At 46.7% G+C, this 22,893-nt stretch overlaps 1 protein-coding gene across 6 annotated transcripts in view; it reads right to left on the bottom strand.

Moving 5' to 3' along the window:
- Positions 1–22,893, bottom strand: part of LOC306826777 (tripartite motif-containing protein 16-like) — a 71,815-nt gene that overhangs the window by 17,205 nt on the left and 31,717 nt on the right. Inside the window, exons 10-12 of one of the 6 annotated variants that reach the window (XM_079348310.1) lie at positions 18,122–18,208; positions 11,256–11,335; positions 3,020–3,427 (exon numbers count right to left, since the gene is read on the bottom strand). In XM_079348310.1, the coding sequence (XP_079204436.1) occupies positions 3,408–3,427; positions 11,256–11,335; positions 18,122–18,208 (187 nt within the window). In that variant the 3' untranslated portion in view covers positions 3,020–3,407. Of the gene's footprint in view, positions 1–3,019; positions 3,428–7,236; positions 8,075–10,214; positions 10,544–11,255; positions 11,336–18,121; positions 18,209–22,893 lie in introns of those variants that run through there. The other 5 variants (XM_079348307.1, XM_079348313.1, XM_079348311.1 and 2 more) reach the window with 5 other exon arrangements.

Below are 22,893 nucleotides of genomic sequence, written 5' to 3' on the forward strand. Positions count from 1 at the left end.
GGCGACAGGAAATTGCGGCGAGTGCGCAGCTGAAGAAACAAATAACCCGTCTTTCATCAATAGCAGATTAAACCCGAAACAGAGAGAGGCGAAGAAGAGCGATTCCTAATTACATTCTGGGGAGTTGACGTGGGTTTTTTTTTTTCCTGACTGTTTTGACACAGCTAATATGCTTTCCTAAAACACACACACACACACACACACACACTGGTTATCTGGGTCTAAAAGGCATTATAAGAAGCTATTTACACTTCAAGGTGCTAATGCAACACTTTCCACAATCTTATTACCGTCACGGTGATTTTCTCACCTGTGTGTTGACAAGTAGAATTAGACAAAGTGTTTGGATGGCAACACACACACACACACACACACACACACACACACACACACACACACACACACACACACACACACACACACACACACACACACACACACACACACACACACACACACACACACACACACACACACACACACACACACACACACACACACACACACACACACACACACACACACACACACACACACACACACACACACACACACACACACACACACACAGGGCAGTTTTCCAGCATGTTAGCACCACTGACCTTTGCAGGTCTGTTACAACAGGAAGCTGCGTGTCAGAGATGCTAAAATCAGTCTGTCACGTTCGGCTCGTTTCAACCAAACGGAGGCGGCGGCGTTTTGACAACTTAAATTAGAGTCGGTGCAACATGAAACATGAACATCTGTATTTAAACTGCACACACCTGAAAATATCGAGATTTCATTTCGAGAGGACTGCTCCGGGATGCGTTCACACATGAAGTCTCAGGGGGTTTCTGCACGAGTGTGAACGCTCAATAAAAGAGGAAATGGTTTTATTACAGCGACGTCCAACTCCTTCCCCAAAAATCTGACCTCACGCACGCACGCCGTCCTTCGTTTAAAAACTGCTCATTTTAAAAGCAATGAAAGATGAGAACTATCAACCTCCGGTGAAACTGTCGGCGTGCTCACTACATCGGTGATCTGACGCCCGGACACTCTCACGTGACAAAGCGCCACACCACGTCCACCTGCGTCTAACTTTGGACGCACACATCCTGCATAAAATCAAACCGGACGTGTTTTTACGGATTGCTTCCCCGTGATGAATTTGTGGATATTCTTGCACATGTATGTAAATGTAAAGAAATCCTCTGTAAAATTGCATCACTTAATTAGAGCAGCTTACAGGATGTGTGTTCACTGCTCGGAAACATTTAACTAGCTGCTGTTTTTTTTTTTTTTTGAATGGGTGTGTATGTGACTTCCTGTTCTTCCACAGCCGACCTCTAGTGGACATTCAAGGAACTGCAGGATTTTACACTTTTTTCTCCCAACACTGGCGGTGTAGCTGCTCGATTTGAACTCATCCGTCATGTGATTCATCTGATGTTCACGCTTCTTACCAGCCAACATCACAAAATGAAAATGATTTCAAACGCGTGCCAGCGAACACGGTCCAACTGTTCATTTTTTTTAACGATTGATATTTATTGGTGAAAATATGAAAAAGTGCGACTTCACACCAAATTCTGAACAGAGGGAAACACTTCTGCAGCGGCCAGAGGAGGGGTTAAATTTACTCCACTTTATTAACTCTGATCTTATTGACACACCAAGGCGGGGAGGACGTACTTTTCAGGTCGGCTGATTCACTGATTCATCGATTATATTTGTAGGACGTCGGACACGGAGACAAAGACAAAGACCCCGAAATGTCTCCGCAGTGAAACATCTCAGCAGAAGTGCTGCGGCGTGAACGTCCTGGAATGCAAATTGAAAAATTAAGGTGCACTTTCTTAATCTGCTGCTCTAATCCGGCTGCAGAAATGAGGTAAAAAAAAGACAAGAAAAATCGGCAGGAAGGCCTACATTAATTATACACTAAAGGAAGAACTACAAAAGAGGGCCTGGTCTTTGAAGATACTGAGCACTAAATGTCACCCGCAGCCTTTGAAGCCGTCGACTGCCTTTGTCTCTCACTTCTCGGCTACATGAAACACGGCGCACACAGCCAGCGATGCTGAGGGACATTTCAACTCAAGAGAAGGAAAAAAAAAAAAAAAAAAAAAGTAGAAAGATACAGTATGAAAGAGAGAGGTGCTCTCCACTCGTGTGCCAGGTAGGAACTTGAGTTTCAGGGGAGAAGGGTCTCCATCACACACACACACACACACACACGGCTCTCTAACCTCTCAAATACAAAAAAGTTAAAACAATCAGACACGCAGTTTGAACAGAAAGCGTTTATCTTGGTCACAGTGCTGCAGGAATAATCTGATCGTTCATGCACGTCCCTGTGAGTCCTGCTTACAGAGGACTCATCTCTCAGGACACATCGCAGAGCACAGCGTTCAATATTTACACACCCCGCGTTACGGATCATAATCACGTTCAGATCTGCAAAAAATGTTTTTAAATGAAAAAAAAAAAAAAAAAAAGGGAACAAGGATTATTGTCCCCCTGCAAATATCATCGTGACGTCATGGAGGTCCGGGATGCACGGAGTAGAGACGCGGAGCAGGAAACCACACGTATCTAGGAGGTCGTAGTTGGACCGTCGGATGAGCGTTCGGCGCCCTAGCATGTTCGGTTAGTCGTTACCCCCGTCGACGAGTTGATTCGTCGTCAGTCGGCGACCTTCATCTGCCTCATCTGTCAGGCTCTCAAACTCCCTCCGGCCTGCAGTCAGACTAGAATCATCATTTCAACAAACCGTCAGGTCGTTCATATGATCGTTACACGTCTAAAACACGGATGCTGATCTCTGCTGCTGAATCAGACGTGTGTTTGCAGGCGCTGAATTTTCCCCCCTGGGATAAAAAAAAAGAAGAAAAAAACTATTTCTGATTCTGTTTGGGGGTTTGTTTTTTTTTTAAAGTGTGTGACGTCCTGCATGCAGCCTCAACCAATCACCAACCTCCACTGTAGGGAAAAAAAAAAAAAAGAAGCAATGAGGAAGTGCAGAATCCTGCAGTTCCAGAAACGTGGCTTTTATTCAGGTGACCTCAGTGTTTCAAGGTGTGACAGAAAAAGGATTGGATTACTGCGAAGGCACCAAAACACTTCCATGAATAAGTCGGAATAATCTGTCGTCACTCGCAGAAAAAAGCTGTAACAGAAATCTGCTTGTAGGAGGGAAAGAAAGCTAATTTACAGGAAGTGAGAGGATGTAAATCCTGGGCTCTGTATCAGCTCTTAAAATATTGATCTAATTCTCCAACATCAAGGTTTTATTCAAAGTTCCTCTCCAGCCGGTTGTGAACAGGTCGCCCCATCCTCGTCCTCGTCCTACTTTCCAGCGCAGGCAGGCAGCGAATCACGAGACGTCTTCGTTAGTCATTCTGCTCTTTTCCATTCTCTCCTTATCCACCCTCGTCGTTCTCTTAGGAAAAAGGAATCACGAGAAGGAGGCTGAGTTAGACGACGTGAACAAGGTGGGAAAGAGAAATCAAGGAGAGGAGGAGGGGGGAGGGGAGGGGGGGGAGGTAGGGGCACTCGAGTGCGGTTGTAATCAAGGCCTGTGTGCTCAAGAGGGGCCAATCAATCCGCCTGTCTGCCTCTCCGTCTCATCAGGCATCTTGAAGACGGCTAAAAATGAGCGGCGGGGTCCAGGCGGCCTCCTCGGGGCCGTGACAGAGAGCGAGAGCCAGCTTCTTCTTCTTCTTCTTCTTCTTCTTCTTCAGCCTGTAAAAAGAGGACGCACGGCCGTCTGAGCTAGCAAGCTAAACGGCAAAGTCTGTTGTTTAGCGTCGATGATGTCATCGTTAACAGTCCGCCAAAAATGAGGAGACGGGATGAGACTGAAGGGAATCAAGCGTGAGACTCTGAGGCCACACTTTGATGAACGCTGAATGTTTCAGTCGAGCTCCTTCGTGGCTGCAGGAGGATTTTAGAGTTTGGTGCAAACTGGCGCCCAGCGAAGGTCACGCCCCTTCCCCCCCATTCGCCAACAAGACGAGGGGGACGAAGAGGCGCTTTCTGTCCACAATCACTTCCTCCAAAGTCCTGAGTGACGCTTTCATCGTGCCTCTTGTCTTCATTTATGCAAAAGTTAAAGATCTTTTTTTTAAACACGTGTAAAAAACGTTGTTGCTGTAATCTTTACAGGTCGGTTTCCTGCTGCGCTGTGCGAGACGTGATGTCACGTTCCTGCACGCACGTGGACACGCCGTCACACGGGTACGTCACACTGGCACAGTCTTAAAGAAGCAGGAGGAAGAACATGCTCATCAAGTCTGAGCATATTAAGACAACTCTCCGACATGATTTAATTCCCGTCTAATGCCGTGTGTGTTTTTAAATTATTCAACCTCCGTGATGACAAGTTTCCACGGAGGTCAGAGTCGCTTCTCCGGCTCAGCTGGGACGACAGAAGTCGGCAAATTACAGGTAATGCAGATTTAAATGAGATTTTAAATAAAATATGAAACTTCACTATTACGGGTCTTTTCCCCCCCCGTCTAGATTAGAAAGCAGCGGCGTTGGTTGTAATGTATTTCCGTGTGTGTGTGTGTGTGTGTGTGTGTGTGTGTGTGTGTGTGTGTGTGTGTGTGTGTGAAGTCAGGATGGTGAGACTACATTTCCTCAAAAGCTGCGACCACATCCTGGTTCGATGGTGTGAGAGCTGCAGCCGAGTTTATCACGCCCACCTCTCACATGCTGTGTTCTCGCTGCAGAAACGCCCCCCCCCCCCCCCGCCGCCGCCACCGCCTGCATCCCCGGCGGACGCCTTCTCCACTCCAGCTCTCGCTGCAACCGGCTGAATGATGTAAATGCGATGCAAGATTGAAGCCAGCTTTTCGCTACAAGGTGTCCATCTGGGAGAGGTCTGCCAACCCCGCAGTCAGAACGTCAGAAACCGGGGCCAACACGCAGAGACGCTGCCAGCTGCCAAAGTGGGAGAGAGGGGTTGGCGGTGCCAGCAGGCCGGAGAACAGCGCCGGGGAAATCAGGCGGGCTTGCGTTTGGCTGAGTGGCTGGCAGGGCGTCTGCACCGGGTTGGCTCGGGGATCACGTTGCACCGATGTGCAAACTCGAGCTCGGTGCACAACACCTGTGTCTCTCCCCCCCGCACGTCGCTTCTCTTTGCTTGACGGCGAGGACTCACAGATGCTCGTAAAGCTCCAGAGGACCGCTCACAGCTCCCCCCCCCCCCCCCGCTCTCTCTGAAGTCGGACCAAAATAACCACAGGTGACTCTGGATCGGTGGAGGGGCCGGGGCTGGGAGGATGTACAGGCCTTTTAAAGCTCAGATGGGGCATCTTGCAATTCACAAAACGCCTCCAGCTCTGCTTTGACGACAGGCGGAAAGATAAAAATGCGGCGTGGTTTCAGAGCAAATTGCATCACTGAGCCTGAGCAGCAGCACACCCGTCATCTCCTCCCCCCTCTCTCTCTCTCTCTTCTCCCATTTTGATTCTTTTCTTTAGCAACAGGTGAGAGAAACTTCTCCAATCGATTAGCCTTCGGCGTGCGATGAAAACTGATTAGCGGGTGAAGTGAAACGAAGTTAACTCGAATGGATTCTCCCGCTCCTGAAGGGCACCGGGGCGCCGCACACAGCCTGGATGGATCCAAATGTGAGAGCTGTTTCCAATGCACAATCAATGCCAACAATTAAAAGGAGTTCCACGCAGTGACATGAAATCGCTCAGCGGTGTTGCTAATGACGCTGTTTATGGAGAGACTGTCAGAAATGACCCGTTTTTCACTCGCGACGCTCGTCAGAGGAAAACTAAAAAGCCGTCTGAGCGACGAGCAGAGAAAAGCTTTTCAGAAAGTTTTCAACTTAAAGGTTTCATTCACTCAACACCTGCACGAGGAGTCAAGACTCCAACCAAGATTGAACAGTCGACGTGAAATGTAAACACAAGACAAGCGAAGGGCTCCCCGGAGAGAACAACAAGTGTGACAATTTTCCAAGAAAGCAATTTACTGAGGAACGGTAATGGGGGATGAAGAAAGATGAAGATGACAGCCTTTGAAAGCCAGTGTTAGGGGGAAGCACTCTGCAGCTCCGCGAGATAACTTTAAATTGTCTCTAATCACAGGATCTGAGAGCGTATAGGCCGACAAAGTCACGCAAAAGACATCTCGCTGTGGGAGCTGCGCGCGAAAACACGACGACTCAGATAACAATTTGACCGCCGTACCCGAGGCGTAATGGCACATACATTACCTGGCTTTGTTATGACAGACAAACACATGCAGGGAGCGGGCGCTGTGCGAGGGAGGAGCGGGCGGGCGGGCGGGCACGACTGCAGTCAGAGGTCCGAGGTGTCTCGCACATCAATAACAACGCGGCGGAGTGAGGTAGATGAAACACATTACTTTGACCTAAAGAGCTCAGTAATTACATTTGGCATTTTGACAAGTGTTTAGCTGCAGTGAAGGTCAGCGCTGTCAGCGTGCGAGATCTATGCTAATCCACTCAGACGCAAGAAAACCAGGAGATGAGAAGCAGAGGGGGAAGGAGGAAGCTGATGCTTCTGTGAAAGTAACCCAAAGCGTTCCTCCAGCTCGTCCTCGGGATCCCAGTTTGAAAATCGGTGACGGAAAGATATTTGTCAGAAAATCAATCTGACATTACCTCCTTCCCCATAAATCATACTTCTCATTGCATTAGCTCAACGTTAACAAATCAGAAAATCCAAACTCTGCTCCCTTTTTTTTTCTGCATCAAATTAAAGGAGGAAGTATTAGGTTACGAATGGGAATCCCAGGGAAGGGCTTTTATTATGATAAGAACCACAACTTTTATCACACTTTTTTTTTAAAAACTTAAATACATCGACTTTCACAAAGAACAGAATGAAAATATCCATGCTGTAAGTCGTTCCCGTTATACACCGACATGTAATGTAACTTGTAAAAAAATGCATCGAGCAGAATGGACGAGTTTTACCCGGCCAGGAAGTCACAAAAGTAAACGCACAGAGCATCCGGTCAATTTCAAAATAAAACACAATATTGTAAGTCTAAATTAATTTATCAACACTACGTCAAAAGAGGCAAAACTTTAACCACAACAAAATGGAGTCAACCACGAGAACACTGAGTAACTGCTAACGAGCTGCTAATTCTAACGCTAACGAGCGGCTAACGCTAGTGTTACGCTAACAAGCTGCTAACGCTAATGCTACGCTAACGAGCTGCTAACACTAATGCTCACGCTAACGCTAACGAGCGGCTAACGCTAGTGTTACGCTAACGAGCTGCTAACGCTAATGTTACGCTAACGCTAACGAGCGGCTAACGCTAATGCTAACGCTAACGAGCTGCTAACGCTGCAGAAACTTTTAAAACTGTGGTGCTGACAGAACAACAAGCTCGCAAGGACTACAGTAGGCGCTGCATTGGCCAAATAAAGTCTGGGAACAGCAAAGGCTTCAAATCAAACAAGATGCAGAATTACACTTTATTCCTTTTGTTGACACGTTATCTTTGGTTAAACTTTTAATACAGCTGCACTGACAAATTAAATTGTTTGAATTGAACTGAATTCCTTCTTATGATTGGTAAAGATAGAATCCAGGTTTTTAAATTTGGCATAAAGACACATTTAAGGATGTAAAAGCTTTCAAGGGTTGATCAGAAAATAAAGGACAAAATATTAGAGAGCATCTTAAACCTCGTCACACTTGATTGGAAAGAGCTTAAAATGACGTGAGACCTCGGAGAGATCACTTCCCGCAGCTCCGTTTCCTTTAATTAGCATGTAAATTAAGTCTTCCCTCTCCATAAGCACAATGTCTTCTTCACTTATTAACGTGATAGTGACCTTTCTGCCAGAGAATTATTTACATGTCAACACACAAATCAAACTTCAGCTGCAGCTTTTGACTGACTGAGCAAGCAGCTATTGTGTGCCCATAACAAAGACAGGTTAGTTTAACTCGAGCAGGATGAGTCCGACCGCTGCAACTGTCCAAACCATCCGTAATCCCCGGAGAGGACGGCTTTCGGCCATGTGTGAGTAGCCATCCTCTCTGCGAGCGGCTGATCAGCATGCATGTAAAAACAAGAGCCGCTGGGATAAAGAAGAAGGAGAAGTCAAATGAACAGACGGAGCGGGGATCAGGCTATCTCAGCTGCTCTCCTCCTGCTTTAAGTGCTAATTGAGCTGCCCGCTGTCCTGACCCTGACCCCCGGCCTATTCACGGGGTCCCGTTCTCACGGCCGTGACGCACCACTGGAAGATGCCTCCGGGTCCCCCGCCCACCCTCAGCCAGGACAATGAGGGTCACCAGCTCGCTGCCCACCATCTTGACATCCACCCCCCCCCTCAATTGACAATGGCCCCCGGTGGCCCCCGGAGCCGCTCACAATGGGTGGACGCGCGTGACAGAAGTGGTAACGTGGCTTCTTAAAATGCGATGCAGGGTGCTGCATTAATCGGATGTTTTGACACCCGGAGGCCGAGGTCAGAATCGATCCGGGGGTAAGACGGAGGGAGATGATGAGGTTTGAACACGACTGCTGAGAAGCTGCAGCCAGACAATGTTTCACTTTTAGTTCTCATTAAAAAAAAAAAAAAGAATATATATATATATTTTTTTTTACAATAATTTACAAAATTCGGTTTATTACGGTCATTTTACAGAGCTAATTTTATTCTACTTTGCCATGTGGTGGGCACTGTAGCTTCAGTGTTTAGCCAGCTCTGCATGTGGTGGACACTGTAGCTTCAGTGTTTAGCCAGCTCTGCATGTGGTGGACACTGTAGCTTCAGTGTTTAGCCAGCTCTGCATGTGGTGGACACTGTAGCTTCAGTGTTTAGCCAGCTCTGCATGTGGTGGACACTGTAGCTTCAGTGTTTAGCCAGCTCTGCATGTGGTGGACACTGTAGCTTCAGTGTTTAGCCAGCTCTGCATGTAGAGACACTGTAGCTTCAGTGTTTAGCCAGCTCTGCATGTGGTGGACACTGTAGCTTCAGTGTTTAGCCAGCTCTGCATGTGGTGGACACTGTAGCTTCAGTGTTTAGCCAGCTCTGCATGTTGGTGGACACTGTAGCTTCAGTGTTTAGCCAGCTCTGCATGGGTCTGTAAAGCTTTCTGCGTTCTAACCTCTCTCCATGTTTCAAAAGCAACATTGATCCTAGTTTGAGCAGCTTTCTGCTGCTGGAGCTTATTAGAAACATGCAGAGGCTTTTTAGCTCGGGTACAATCACTTCTATCTGAAGCAGTTCCACTGCCCGCTTCCATCGCTGCAACACCTGTTCACCTGATAACTGCTCTCATATCTGGCAAACCCAGGGGCGTCCAAAACGGCCTTCAAAGCCCCGCCTACCTTCTCTGGTCCAATCAGATCCAGAGCATTCAGGAGCAGAATCTAAAGTTAGAAGGAGGACATACTGGCTGCACAGAGGAAGAGAGCATCATCAGCTGATTCACTATACAGCTCACTGATTGGACGTTTAAAAATCTGGCACTGTGAGAATCCCACCCGACTGAATTCAATGTCAAACAGTACTTAGACACTTTGGGAAAACATGTAACAGAGAGGCTGGGTCTCCACCATCGGCTGCTGAGCGTCTATAAATGATAAAAGGACGTCATTACAAAGAGCAAGTCGAGCTTAATGTTTCAGAGAAGCCCTGCTCGGGTTCGGGGGGGGGGGGGGGGGGAGATAATATACACTTTGGGATGGATTGATATTCTAGTTGAATATGACAAACGACGATTTAAAGACGACCCGCCCACACTATTGCACTTTACCCGAGTGCGACGCCATATTTCATCTGGAGCACGTTCTGTCAAATACAATCAATAACAATCGAGGCTCATCCGTGACCCCGCGGGGCCGACGGGAGGGACGGAGGCGGGGAGATGAGAACACCAACAATGGCACTTAAAAAACCAGAAGAGAAGCTGTTGCACAATCAGCACAACGTGTGTGTGTGTGTGTGTGTGTGTGTGTGTGTGTGTATCTTGAATTGGGTTCAGGGAATATCAGGACTCTTCTCTCTCTCTCTGAAATGACAGCTCGGCTAATGACAAACATTTCTCCGCTCTTTTTTCCCCACTTCATCAACACCCTCGCCTCATTACGGTGCGTCACAGTGGAGCCACACACACACACACACACACACATACACACACACACAGTCTTCACTGCTGGATCGCACCCTGAATGATTATTACAGAAGCGACAGAACAGGCTGAACTGAGTCTTTTTTTCTTTCTTTGGATCTTGAAACAGAATCACTGAAGAGCCGTCTTCACTCTCTTCAGGCAAAAAAAAAAAAAAAAAAAAGGATGTTGGACAAAATCAAAGAGCGCACCACAAGCTCTTCACCACCACAGGTTTGAGTCCTGCTTGTGAAAAGAACGCCCGTGAGATGCTGAGATTCTCCTCGCTGTGACCACAAAGAAGGCAACAGAACAACAGCAGAGCGTTTCATCCCTGCAGACTCTTTTAGAACGATCACATCTTTTGTCTGCGCTGACTCAACGCTACGCAAGCTAAGGCGGGCGTGCACATGAGACGGCTTTCAAACCTTAAGTGGGGAGACGACAAATACAAGTACCATTTTTTTTTTAAACATAAATCATCTGAATGCAAACGCTGGACGATTCAGATTTCACAGAAAGTCGAGCGATGAAACGACACACTCCCTCATCGTCTCGTGCCGCCAGCCGCCAGCTTAGGCTCAAGTTTTAACCTGCTTAAAATCACGTGACATGTTGACGCGTTGTCTGCGACACGTTACAAAACATCCCGAGCGTGCACATCTTTTTTTTAAAACATTTTTTATCCCAACAAAGTAAAATGTTCTCCGTCTTTTTGTGTCAGTTAATATCTGGAATTAACGCCTGAAATAAACTTTGTAATCACGGGTTTAAAAAAGTCGCACGCTCCCGCTGAAGTCACGCCCCCAAATAAAGGGCGTGGTCATTGTATAGACTGAAGTAAGTAAATATGGTTTATACAGTAAGTAGAAGTTTAACTGGAGTTTTCTTCTTGCAGGATTCGAACTCAACACCACGAAGCCGATCATGAAATGTGCCGTTCTCAAAAACACAGAAGAAGAAAACAGGCGAGAGCAGGGACGCTCGATTTAACAACAACTCAGAGCTTTTTTTCCGGGGAGTGTTAAGTTTTGAAAAATGTTCATGTGGGGTCTCAGGTGCAGCTCGAGCTGACGGATAATGGCCTTTTTGTTATCTGTCAGAATAAAGACAACATTACTCATCCGGGGAGGAACCTACCAGCGACGTTGGCCACATCTGCGGTGCTGACGTTGTGAGAGTTCGGATTCACTTTGAAGGTCACGGCGGGCCCCACCACCCTGAAAAACAAACACACACACACACACACACACACACAGTTAGGAGCCACGTCTTCAGAATCTATTTTTCAGCTTGTTGTTTTTCAGACGCTCATTAAAGCTCAGCCATACATGCCGCTTGGAGAAAAAGCTTTAACCTGTAGCGATCGTTTGGGGCGGCTGCAATCCCCATCAGCACGCCGAGATAACCTCTTGAATCTCAATGTAATGCGCCCGGCGGCATTTAAGCACGCCGGGAAATGAAGGAGGGGGGGGAGGGAGGGGGAGGGGGGGTGGGCGAGGGACGAGAAGGATTTTTTGGTCATCAACGAAAGGCGGCTAAGATACGTGACTCTCAGATGAGCAAATGCGTTTCCAGCCGCCTGCTTTGAGACGCATTTACATTTTGATGCGGCGCCGGGTGATTGCGACGCATGTTGTCGTGATGGATGTAAATTGAGGCCGACAGAAACGGGAGCAGGAGAGCAGGAGAGGGAAGAAGAAAAGGGACATAAGGACATCTGTATTATTTTTTAGGCTCCCCCCCGCCGCCCCCCCCCCCCCCACCCGCCCCTCTTCTTCTTCTTCATCCCCATAAAGCAGCGTGAATCGAACACACGGAGAGGGGAGCGAGCGAGAGAAGCTGGGTGGTCAGAGGCAGAGCGGAGTCTCCCAATGTGATTAACCTTTTGTTTTTCCTGCTCTAATTCAGACTAAAAGGCCCGGCAGGAAGATCTATCACCGGGATCCCCTGCAGGAAGCATTGTGCGCCGCTACAGGAAGTGACCGCGGCGGTTGCAACACTTTTATAAAATATGGTGACATCATTAATGGAGCAGGTCTTCTCCCGAAGCTGCTGGAAGACAAACGCCTTCAAAATGTGTTTTTTTTTTTTTCTTTCCAGGGATTCAGAAAGATGTTGTTTTGTTTCAGGTTGATGGATGTAAAAGGTTTCACTGAGTGTGTGTGTGTGTGTGTGTGTGTGTGTGTGTGTGTGTGTTTGTAAATGTGTGAGGTCTGAGCTTTCAGAAAAATAGTTGAGCTCAACACACACACACAATAAAAAAAGAAGCTTTTGTAAGACTTCACGTGAAACCACGTTGGACCTAAACGAGTTGAAAGAATCGACGGTTTAAGAACCAAAAGGAGGATTTCTGTACTTTTTGAGTGAATAATGACAGAAGTCCTAAAGCAGGCTTTCCCAACCTCCCCCCCCCCCCCCCCCCGGAGTCCTGACCACACGTGGGGTCACATGGATTTTGTATTCATTGATCAATAAAAAAAATTTAAGTTCACAGGACCTAAATTCTGCCACCAATCAAAACAACTGAAAAAAGGACGTCGAGGTTTGCGGGGAATCATGGGAGTGATTCTCTGTGGACCCCCCGAGTACACTTGACCCCCCCAAAAAAATCATCTTTGTTTGATCAGAGCCGGGTAACAAAGCGCAAGAACCACCTGAAGAAGTGGTACTGGAGTACGGTCCCGCGTGAGATGTGAACCGGACCGCTCTCAAACCAGGAAGTGGACGAAAACGCCGAACGGCTCCTGTCACTTTAAGAAACCTAGGAAAGTGCTGTACACCTGGAAGTGAAGGAAGCAGGAAGTGAGCCGTTGTTATTAAGATGGAAGTCTGTGATTGGTTGCCATGGTTACCTCTTCTTTTTTTTTGCTTTTTGGATGATTTCAAATCAACGATGCAGACCAGCGGGGGGGAGGGGCATCGCGCTCGGGCACGGTATGAAACAATCACGCCGAATGTGACGTGATGGATATATACACCACGCAGTTTCTACACTCCACATCAAATGATCATTTTCAACAAACTCTCGAAACATTAACTGAACCAACAAGGGAAACATCTGGGAGGTTTTCCGACCGTCTGCAGCGGCACATTGGTCTTGACCGTTTCTTGTCCTCGGAGGGAGACATTCGTCAAATCCATGGAGGTGATTCATCAGCGGGTGCAGGCGAGGAGGTGTGTGAGGAATCAGTCATGTTGAGTCGATCACAGATCCATCTGTCCTCCGCCACAGACGGGGCGACTCCTGCACAAAGACGTCAACGTCGACTGTGAAGACGCGTGTGAGTGACATCTTCACTGACCGAGGCCGAGCAGCTCGCACCACGCCACGTCCAGATACGTGATCGTGAAGACGGGACGGGCGCTGCTGTGAAGACGAGGAAACTCTTCTTCTGTTCTGCTTACGATTGATGGAGTTTCTTTATAATGGAGGCGAACACGCTTGATATGTCACGGCCCCACAGGCCGCCAACCATCTGATCACAGGACGGGGGAGGAGGTCAGATTCAAACCTACAACCACTACAGCCTCCGTACACGGGGGAACGTCAGACGTTATGACGGGAGAGAAGATCGACCGTGAGAATAGACGGGATGTGTGCTGGAGCTCGGTCCTGGTCTACATTATTTTAGTTTCCTTGTAACGAGGAGGCAGGATGTCCCCCTGGAAACCCCCCCAGGGGGTCTGGACCCATTTGGACCCCCCCCCACTTTGAAAAACACTGCACGAGGCTATCTCAACAAGTGTGCTGCCAACATCTTCATGTTTGACCACCAAACAGGTGACTTCCTCTCCACGCCGCGAGGTGTTCCCGTTGTGCTCGTTCTTCCTTTCTGTTCCGGTTTTTCCGACACTCGAGGAAAATGCACGAGTTTGAAACTTCCCGTGTTGGCCGTCTATCTTTTTTTTTTTTTAAAGCTAAATCAGCTGCTCTGAGGAACAACTCGTGTTTCTATAAGAGATGTCCTCGGGCATTCTGAAGATTTCCTTTCACTCAGTTTTCCCGCGTTAACGAGATCTTTTATCTGGTTTTCTGTGACGTTGATCGATTTCCTTAAAACGACTGAAATTAACTTATTTAAACAACTTCTTTTTTTTTTTTTGCAACTCAGAACTAACGAGATAAAGAAGCTGAGCTCTCAGATAAAAGACAGAATATTACCTGATATTATGCCGAAAATAGATTAAAATAAAATGTTTTGATGTTTGTCCTCTTTGGGCTTCCATACGTCCAGTTGTTTTTTATGTTTTATTAAAAGCAGTTCAAGATTTACATTGTTTTGCTTTTTATGCATTGAAATTGAAAGGTGGGGCTTATAATACGTTTAATTTTTTTTTTTTTTTTACAGAACTTAGAAAAAGAAAAATGCTTTGTTTGAAATAACAGATTTGTATTTAATTTAACAAATGTAATAAATAAATAGGAAAAGGAGTGATTTGCTTTACTCCGCTGGTTTAATAATTCATGCATGAATAGCTAATTTAATCAAAAGGTAAAGTCACATTTCACATTTCAATCACGGACATTTGCTTAATTAATTCAAACTGGGACTAAATAAGTGACAAAGCAGCTTCATCACTTTGCATCCATTCAGCCAGTTCAGGCTCTCTCTCTCCCCCTAGTGGCCGCTCTTTGTAATGACCCCCTCCTCTCAGACACAGACATTACATCACCTCGACCCTTACTGCTCTGAAAAATAAAATAAAAACACACATGCAGTCCGCACTCTGTGACGGTTACGCAACCGCCGCCATTATTGGACAGCCAGCTGCAGTCAAAGGTTTCTCCGAAGCCTCCCACACCAAGCGCTTCCCTCCTGCTCCTCTCCATCGCCCTCGACCACTACAGGCAGCGCTCGGCAGCTAAAAACATTTCCAAGGCTGTTTCTGTGAAAGCGTCGGTGTTATCTAATCAGTATCGAATTGTTCCAAATGAAACGTAAGGGTGTGAGTCACTCTGCAGGTTTGCTTTTGTGTCCCGGGCTCGCTGTGTGTGTGTGTGTGTGTGTGTGTGTGTGTGTGTGTGTAGGCTCGCTTTTTATGATTCATGTGTTGTTCGGGTGGAAGTTTTTTGCTGCAGGCTCGCTGAACTGCTGCTGCTCCGGCTCCCCGAGAGGAAACCGCTCAGGAGGGGGAACTTCACTTGTCTTTTTTTTTTTTTTTTTTTTTACGCAAAGCCGAGGTCGCACAGGTCGCCGCTTTGTACCGAGACTTTTTTTGTGTGTGTGTGTGTGTGTGTTGTTGTAATATGCTAATCTGGTGCTGCTGTGTGAGGTGGAAGGTTGAGCTGCCTGCAGTGCTGCAAATGGATGGAGGAAACTTTGAACGGTGGCTGCGATGCTTCCACGCATGTACGGAGAGAGCGCCACATTTACACAGCGCACGTCAGTTACTGTAAAAAAAAAAAAAACTCCTTCCATCTTAAAGACGGTAAAAATATGTTTGTTTGCTCTTTTATATCGAGGGGAGTTTTTATTTTTACCCTGTTCTCCCACCATGAGCACATTTTGTTTCGGTCCTCGATGTCGTGACTCATTTATCACGTTTGTTGGTCATTTTTTTCAAAGACGTCATCTGCAGCGTCACGACCCCCCCACCGGGTAACGAGGTGAGCGAGCCGAGATCTGAAGCAACCCACGTCCACGTCATCGCCGATATTTGTGATTTGGAGAATTTCAAAAGGAGGACTTCCCCCCCCCTGGAAAATCTTCCCGATGTGGTCGCTCACCGAGCTCCTCACAGATAAAACACGACGCAGATGTTTCACGACCTGCAGCGGTGGCGTGCAGGCAAGTCTGTGGTGTAATGCACCGCTAACCGGGAACGCATGGCCCCGCCCACTCGAGGTGAATTCTCCTGATTATATCCTGCTGCGTTCTCACTTCAGTCCGGAGTCTGGAGTCAGAGTTTGTTCACCTCGACTTCAAGAAGCACGATCCCAAAGTTCAAACACGTGACGGAAACGCGTCCTCGCGTCCGAAGAAACGCTGATGAACGCCGTGAAGACGACAAACTGAGCTGACGTGGGACATCTGCAAAGATTGATCTGACGTCTCATGTCTGTTAAAAAGGAGGAAAACAGGTGAAAACGGGCTGTTGGAGGTGGCGAGGAGCGGCACAGTGAAAGCCAGAGGCATGCTGGGTAACTGAGGAGTGTCAGTGGAAGGCCTTTGTCTCCAGGTTTACTGACTCTGATGGAGGTGGCGAGGCGGCTCTGGGAAATAAGCGTGGCGCCTCTGACAAATTGTCAAGGCGGCTCCCCCTGCTGGGCTTACTCTGCGCTCGCAACAAAAGAGACCCCCGGCTCTCTCTCTCTCTCTCTCGCTCGCCCTCACATCCATCACTCTCCTCCCTCAGTGAGAGCGCAAAGACAAAAGCTGCGTTTAGAAGAGTGCGGCCCACCCAGAGCAGCCCGACGAGGTGCAGCGGGGACAAACCGGGTCAGGGCGAGAGAGAGACACACACACACACACACACACACACACACACACACACACACACACACACACACACACACACACACACACACACACACACACACACACACACACACACACACACACACACACACACACACACACACACACACACACACACACACACACACACACACACACACACACAGAAAGAGAGAGAGAGAGAGACAGAGAGAGACAGAGAGAGAGAGAGAGAGACAGAGAGAGAGAGGGCGAGAGAAAGAGAGACAGAGAGAGAGAGAGAAAGAGAGAGAGACAGAAAGAGAGAGAGAGAGAAAGAGAGAGAGAGACAGAGAGAGAGAGAGACAGAGAGAGAGAGGGCGAGAGAAAGAGAGACAGAGAGAGAGACAGAAAGAGAGAGAGAGACAGAGAGAGAGAGAGACAGAAAGAGAGAGAGACAGAAAGAGAGAGAGAGACAGAGAGAGCGAGAGACAGAGAGACAGAGAGCGAGCGAGCGAGCAGGTTCAGGTAGAGTTCAGTCTCATTAATAAGTGATTGGAGTCCACAGAGGCTGAACATGTCAATAACCACGTGGACCAGCAGCGACAGAGTGTCAGAATAAAAATCAGCTCCTTCAATTTAAAAATCTGTAACAGCAACATTTGTTTTTTATTTAGATTGTTTTTTTAAGGAGGATCTCGACCATCGGAGGAGACGTCGCTCCTCGTAGAGTCACGGAGGAGACGTGTAGGCGGAGTTTGGAGTGAGGAAAAAAGTCGTGGATGTAAACATCATCATAGACGTCTTAAGGTCCTTAAGGGTTTAGTGTTTCCAGTCTGGAGAGGAAGGCGGTCAACGTTTCTTAAAATGTAAAAGTTGTTGACTGGAAGTTTGTTTTTTCTTTTCTTGATTTGATTCTGCAATAAAAGTTTTTTTGTTTTGTTTGTTTTTTTACACTCAAATAAAATCTAAAATCAATCAAACCTGTTATAAACTTCATATTTTCATAGCAGTTAACAAAACCAGAGAAATGTTTATTTATTTTTTTTTTTTTTAGGATGCGTCGTGTTACGGGGACCGGCTGATCGTTGCCATGGAAACACCAGATGTCACATGAAAGAAACAAGAACACTTGGACACAACACGATCGAAGAACGGGACGGCGTGCTTCGGTCTGTCACGACAAGAACGACAGAACGACTTTAAAAAAAAAAAAAAAAAACAACAATAAGACAACTTTTACTTTTTCTGAACGCTTCGTGAGCGTCTGAAAAATCACCTTTTAAATTTGAACGAGCAGCAGAGCGATCCTCAATCTCTCATTTCACATCAAACGATGAAAAAAACAAACTAAAAGAAGAATCTAAAAAAAAAACCTGGATAAATCCGACTCCAGAAGTCGGAAGCTGCTGTGAAGAAAACACGGGAGGTGTGAAACGCGTCCCTTCCAGCACGCTGCTGGCAGAACAGGTGCTAAAACGCAGCGACGGCGAATCCAACGGCGAGCGCCACTTTGAAGGCATCGCATTGATTTTTCACAGCGGCGTGCACTTTTCTTATGAAAAATGAGAGCGGACAAGTACGTACGAGAGCTCGGAGAAGTCGGTCATCTGGATCTTCGCCCGGCGAGCCAGGATCTCCATGAGGTGGAGGCCTTCATCGGTCTGCAGCCCGCTGAGGAAGAGGAGGCAGAGAGGAAGACGAGAGGACAGAAGAAAAAACAGAGAAATCACACGTGAAGAATTAGTTGCATGAAATGAACGTCACGGGTTCGTCATGCTACCGAAACATTTGGATTAAAAGTTCATCTTAAAGTCGAACAGTTTCTCAAATATCTGAAAAACAGAGAAAAAAAGTGAAAATCTGAAATCAGGTTCAGCTTCTTTTTTTTTTTTTTTTTTTTTCCGATGACATAACGTGTCTGACTGGTGGGTGAATCACTTTTCAGGAGACTGTATTTTTTTTGTTGTTGCTGCATTGTATGAGAAGTCACAGACAGCTGGTGACTTTCCCCCGCTGCCTCCACAGGCTGGAGAGCAGACGGCGTCCGCCCACGGCGTGGAGTCAGCGGCTGCCTCACACACGTGATCGCTCAACGCGTCACACGTTAGCCATTTATTAATCTGACGGGCCAAGATGGCCGACACTTACGACGACACACGAGCGCGACGATCTCACCGACGTCCAGGAGCAGACGAGGAGAAAGTGTTTTGGAGTTTTTACGTCTCGTTGGTGTTTTTTTATTTTTTTTAATGAATCTGAAGAAACAATCTGAAGGAATCTTTTTAAAATGCAAATTACAACTTGTGTTTGTGCATCATGATTCAGACGAGCTGCGTGGGAAGGAAAAACATTTAAAGGTCGAGGGGTTAAAACATCTGTGTGTGTGTGTGTGTGTGTGTGTGTGTGTGTGTGTGTGTGTGTGTGTGTGTGTGGCAGGTGTTTTCCCTCCAGCTGTGATGAATCACCCCGTCTCCCTCCACCTCTTCTTCCTTCACCTTCTCTCTTCCACCTCCTCTTCCTTCACCACCTCCTCTTCCTCCACCTCCTCTTCCTCCACCTTCTCTCTTCCACCTCCTCTTCCTTCACCACCTCCTCTTCCACCTCTTCTTCCTTCACCTCCACCTCCTCCTCCTCCACCTCCTCCTCTTCTTCTTCCTCCACCTCTTCTCTTCCACCTCTTCTTCCTTCACCTCCACCTCCTCCTCTTCCACCTCTTCTTCCTTCACCTCCACCTCCTCCTCTTCCACCTCTTCTTCCTTCACCTCCACCTCCTCCTCTTCCTCCACCTCCTCTTCCTCCACCTTCTCTCTTCCACCTCCTCTTCCTTCACCACCTCCTCTTCCACCTCTTCTTCCTTCACCTCCACCTCCTCCTCCTCCACCTCCTCCTCTTCTTCTTCCTCCACCTCCTCTCTTCCACCTCTTCTTCCTTCACCTCCACCTCCTCCTCTTCCACCTCTTCTTCCTTCACCTCCACCTCCTCCTCTTCCTCCACCTCCTCTTCCTCCACCTTCTCTCTTCCACCTCCTCTTCCTTCACCACCTCCTCTTCCACCTCTTCTTCCTTCACCTCCACCTCCTCCTCCTCCACCTCCTCCTCTTCTTCCTCCACCACCTCCTCTTCCACCTCTTCTTCCTTCACCTCCACCTCCTCCTCTTCCTCCACCTCCTCTCTTCCTCCTCCTCTTCCTCCACCTCCTCTTCCTTGAATTTCCCTCGGGATCAATAAAGTATCTATCTATCCTCCTCCTCCTCCTCCTCTCACCGGGCCACAGGTGGAGACGATGAAGGCCTCGGTCTCTTTCTCCAGCTGCGGTCCTGCGCTGACGTTCGGCCTTCTAAAACCTTCTACGAGTTTAAAACAGGTCGAAGTTTTAAAAGTAGATAAAAACGACTTTCTTACTGATGACGTCGATATTTGATGAAATGTGTTTCTAATATTTCCTCAAACTTGTAAATCAGTTATTCAATTTAAAAATAATAAAAACTTTAAAGTGTCGTCAGCATGTTTTTTTTTTCCAGCTTTAAGAAGAAAAAAAAAATATTGACAACAAATGCTGAGATTTGAGTTTTTGCCGGCGCCTCCCGAAGGCGCGTCACTCAGACCGAAAAAAAAAAAAAAAACTACAAATGATCTGTAGTTATTCCATCTTTAACAAAGGAGTGTTTTTCTTTCTAATCAAAGTCCCGGAGAGGACGAACAGTCCGTCAGCGGAGGTTTGGATTATTAATCTGGAGCTCGAGCACGTCGAGGTCGACATGATTTTTCTCTCACAGAACAGTGAAAACTGGATGTTCAGAGCCTTCGAGTTAAAGCACGAGAAGAAGAGGTCGTTCTTTGATGAGCTTCTCCACGTGTCAGGGCTTTTTTTTTTTCTTCCAAGCTGCATTTTGCATCTCGAGACATTTTGCAAAACCGTCAAGGACAACTGTGGCGTTCTCTTGAAGTTCAGTGATCTCACGGGGAAAATGTCAAGAGACACTTTAAAGAGTGAGTGTAAAAAGGGTGAGAGAGGAAAAGTGGCGAGGACAGCTTGAACTTTGCTGCTCGTCACCTCCCCAAGAACTCTGTTTCATTAAGTCAAAGAATCCTCGTCCTTCGGATCCTGTCCTCTGAACACGAGAGCTGGACACTTTGGCCTCGTCCACATGGAGCTGGGTTTTTGCAAAAACGAATATCCTGCCCTCTCCGTCAAGAAAGAAAAAAAAGATGAAAAAACTTCATCCACACGTAACTTTAGAAGTGCGTTTTTAAGCATCTATAACATATAAAAATTATATCTTTAATTATTTTGAAAGTTGAACTTATCCTGAAAAAAGGTGCGAAAGATTTCACATGCAACACATTTTTTTGAGCGATTTATTGAAGAGAGAATCGAGCAGGCGGACTGTGATTATTACAGGCTTTAAAGGGTTAAAGCACATAAAGACTGTTTCTGAAAGTAAACACAGGTCGGTCACGTATGTGACGTAAGAACATATTTTGTGACGTTTCGAAATGCATGACGTCCACATGCAAAGACTTTGCAAAGCTTCGTTTTTGATGCTGTAAATCTGCGTTTTTATGTGGACGAGAGGCCAAAGAGACACCCGGCTACGTGTGGACGGGGCCCGAAAGCCCGAAAGTTTTAAGAAAACTTCATTTGAATGTGGAGAAGCTTCAGGGGGTTAAAAACACATCATGTTAATGAATTTACTACATTCGCTGTTTCATGATCGGGTCTGTGCGCGCTCACTCTCGTTTCCTGAGGCCGTCATCGGATCGCTCTCGTCCTTCATGCCGATGTTTCATATGACGCTCCACCTCCCCCATCACAGAATCATCATCCATCACTTCTTCACCCATCTAGGTCTGGACCCCATGAGGGGGCCTTCGTCAAACACATCAGCCCCCACCCCCCCCCACCCCCAGAGTCCAAACCCCCAACTCAAAGTCTTCCTGTCAGGTCAGGTTGTTCCTGATCTAACTGGGCTGGTTGGGAGATTTTAAATCATTAAACAAACTAAAGTTTGATCTTCACAGTGACACAGCTCTTCTGTTAGAAGGGGGGGGGGGGGGGGGGGGGGGGGGGGGGTGGCGGGGGTGCATGCCACTAAGGCCTTCAGTTTGAAGAACAGCTGCTGCAGCTGAAGTTTGAAAAAGCAAACAGGCCGTCTCCTACTTTCTAAAGGTCTTCGATCTCACACTCGAGCAGACAAATCAATTGTAAAAAAAAAAATTAAAAAAAATCCCTGTGCCCCTGGTGTGACTGAGAATGAAGGACGGAGCACAGCCTGCAGAGCCCTCCTGGTTACATCAACATGTTCAATATAAAAACATTTAAAAAAAAAAAAAAAAGCTCACTTTTTTTTTTCTTTGTCCATTATGACAAAAAAAATTTGTAATTCCTGCAGATAGAATTTTTTTTTTGTGAAAACTGAAGAAAAACACATCATACAGCAACAGAACAACGAGGGGGAAACTTTTTCTGTCGACTGTTTTCAGAGTTTGACGTCGGCTCTCTGGCATTTAAATCAAAGTTTGTCCTTCAGCCTGAATTCAAACCGAGAAGTCGGCGTCCATCCATCAACACATCAGCTCTGCTCTCGCTGCAAAATGTCACATGACCAAAACAGCTGAGCGAGCTCCACGCAGAGTGCAAAGAGGCACAGCAGCACATCCTACATGAGGATGTGGTGGTTTGGGGACGCGAGCACAGGAAGTGGTTTTGGAGTTGGTGTGATTCTGACTTGGAGGTTCGGAGTCTTGCCCGAGGACACAGCGGACATGTCGCTGCAGGAGCTGGGAATCGAACCGCTGACTCTCTTTGTTGTAAGGTGACCAACTCTACCACTGAGCCAGAGCCGCCAGGTCACAAGACACCAACATGCCAAAAACATGCAGAGGTGGATTTGTTAGTTGTTGACGTTATAGTGATGAAGTTAACGGGCTGTAAGAATCTGAACATGTGTGATGAGTTTTATTTTGAAATTGAGCTTTTATTTTGTCGATTGCCTTGATGAACTTCAATACATACAGATTTGTTGAATTCGCAGAAAGAACAAAAAGTTGTGCATTTAATTTTACATCTGCTCCTTGATATAAACATTTTAAATCAATAAAAAAAAAAAAAATCTGTTCCGAGTAAATGGGTAAAATTAATTTGTCAAAAACGCACGAGGCTCCTTAAACTGTTGGATTTCATTCTTTACATTTTAACAGCGCACCTTGATGTTGATTCATATTATTAGAGTGTCAATCCAAATATTTGACTTTAGTCATAAACATGAAAAAACGTTATTGGGTCACTGAGTCTGAGCTTTTATTTTGAAAATACCAACACCAATTCTGTTCTAATAGATCCATTATCAGTCTGGT

Source organism: Symphodus melops (genome assembly GCF_947650265.1).
Source record: "Symphodus melops genome assembly, chromosome: 7".
Taxonomy (NCBI): Eukaryota; Metazoa; Chordata; class Actinopteri; order Labriformes; family Labridae; genus Symphodus; species Symphodus melops.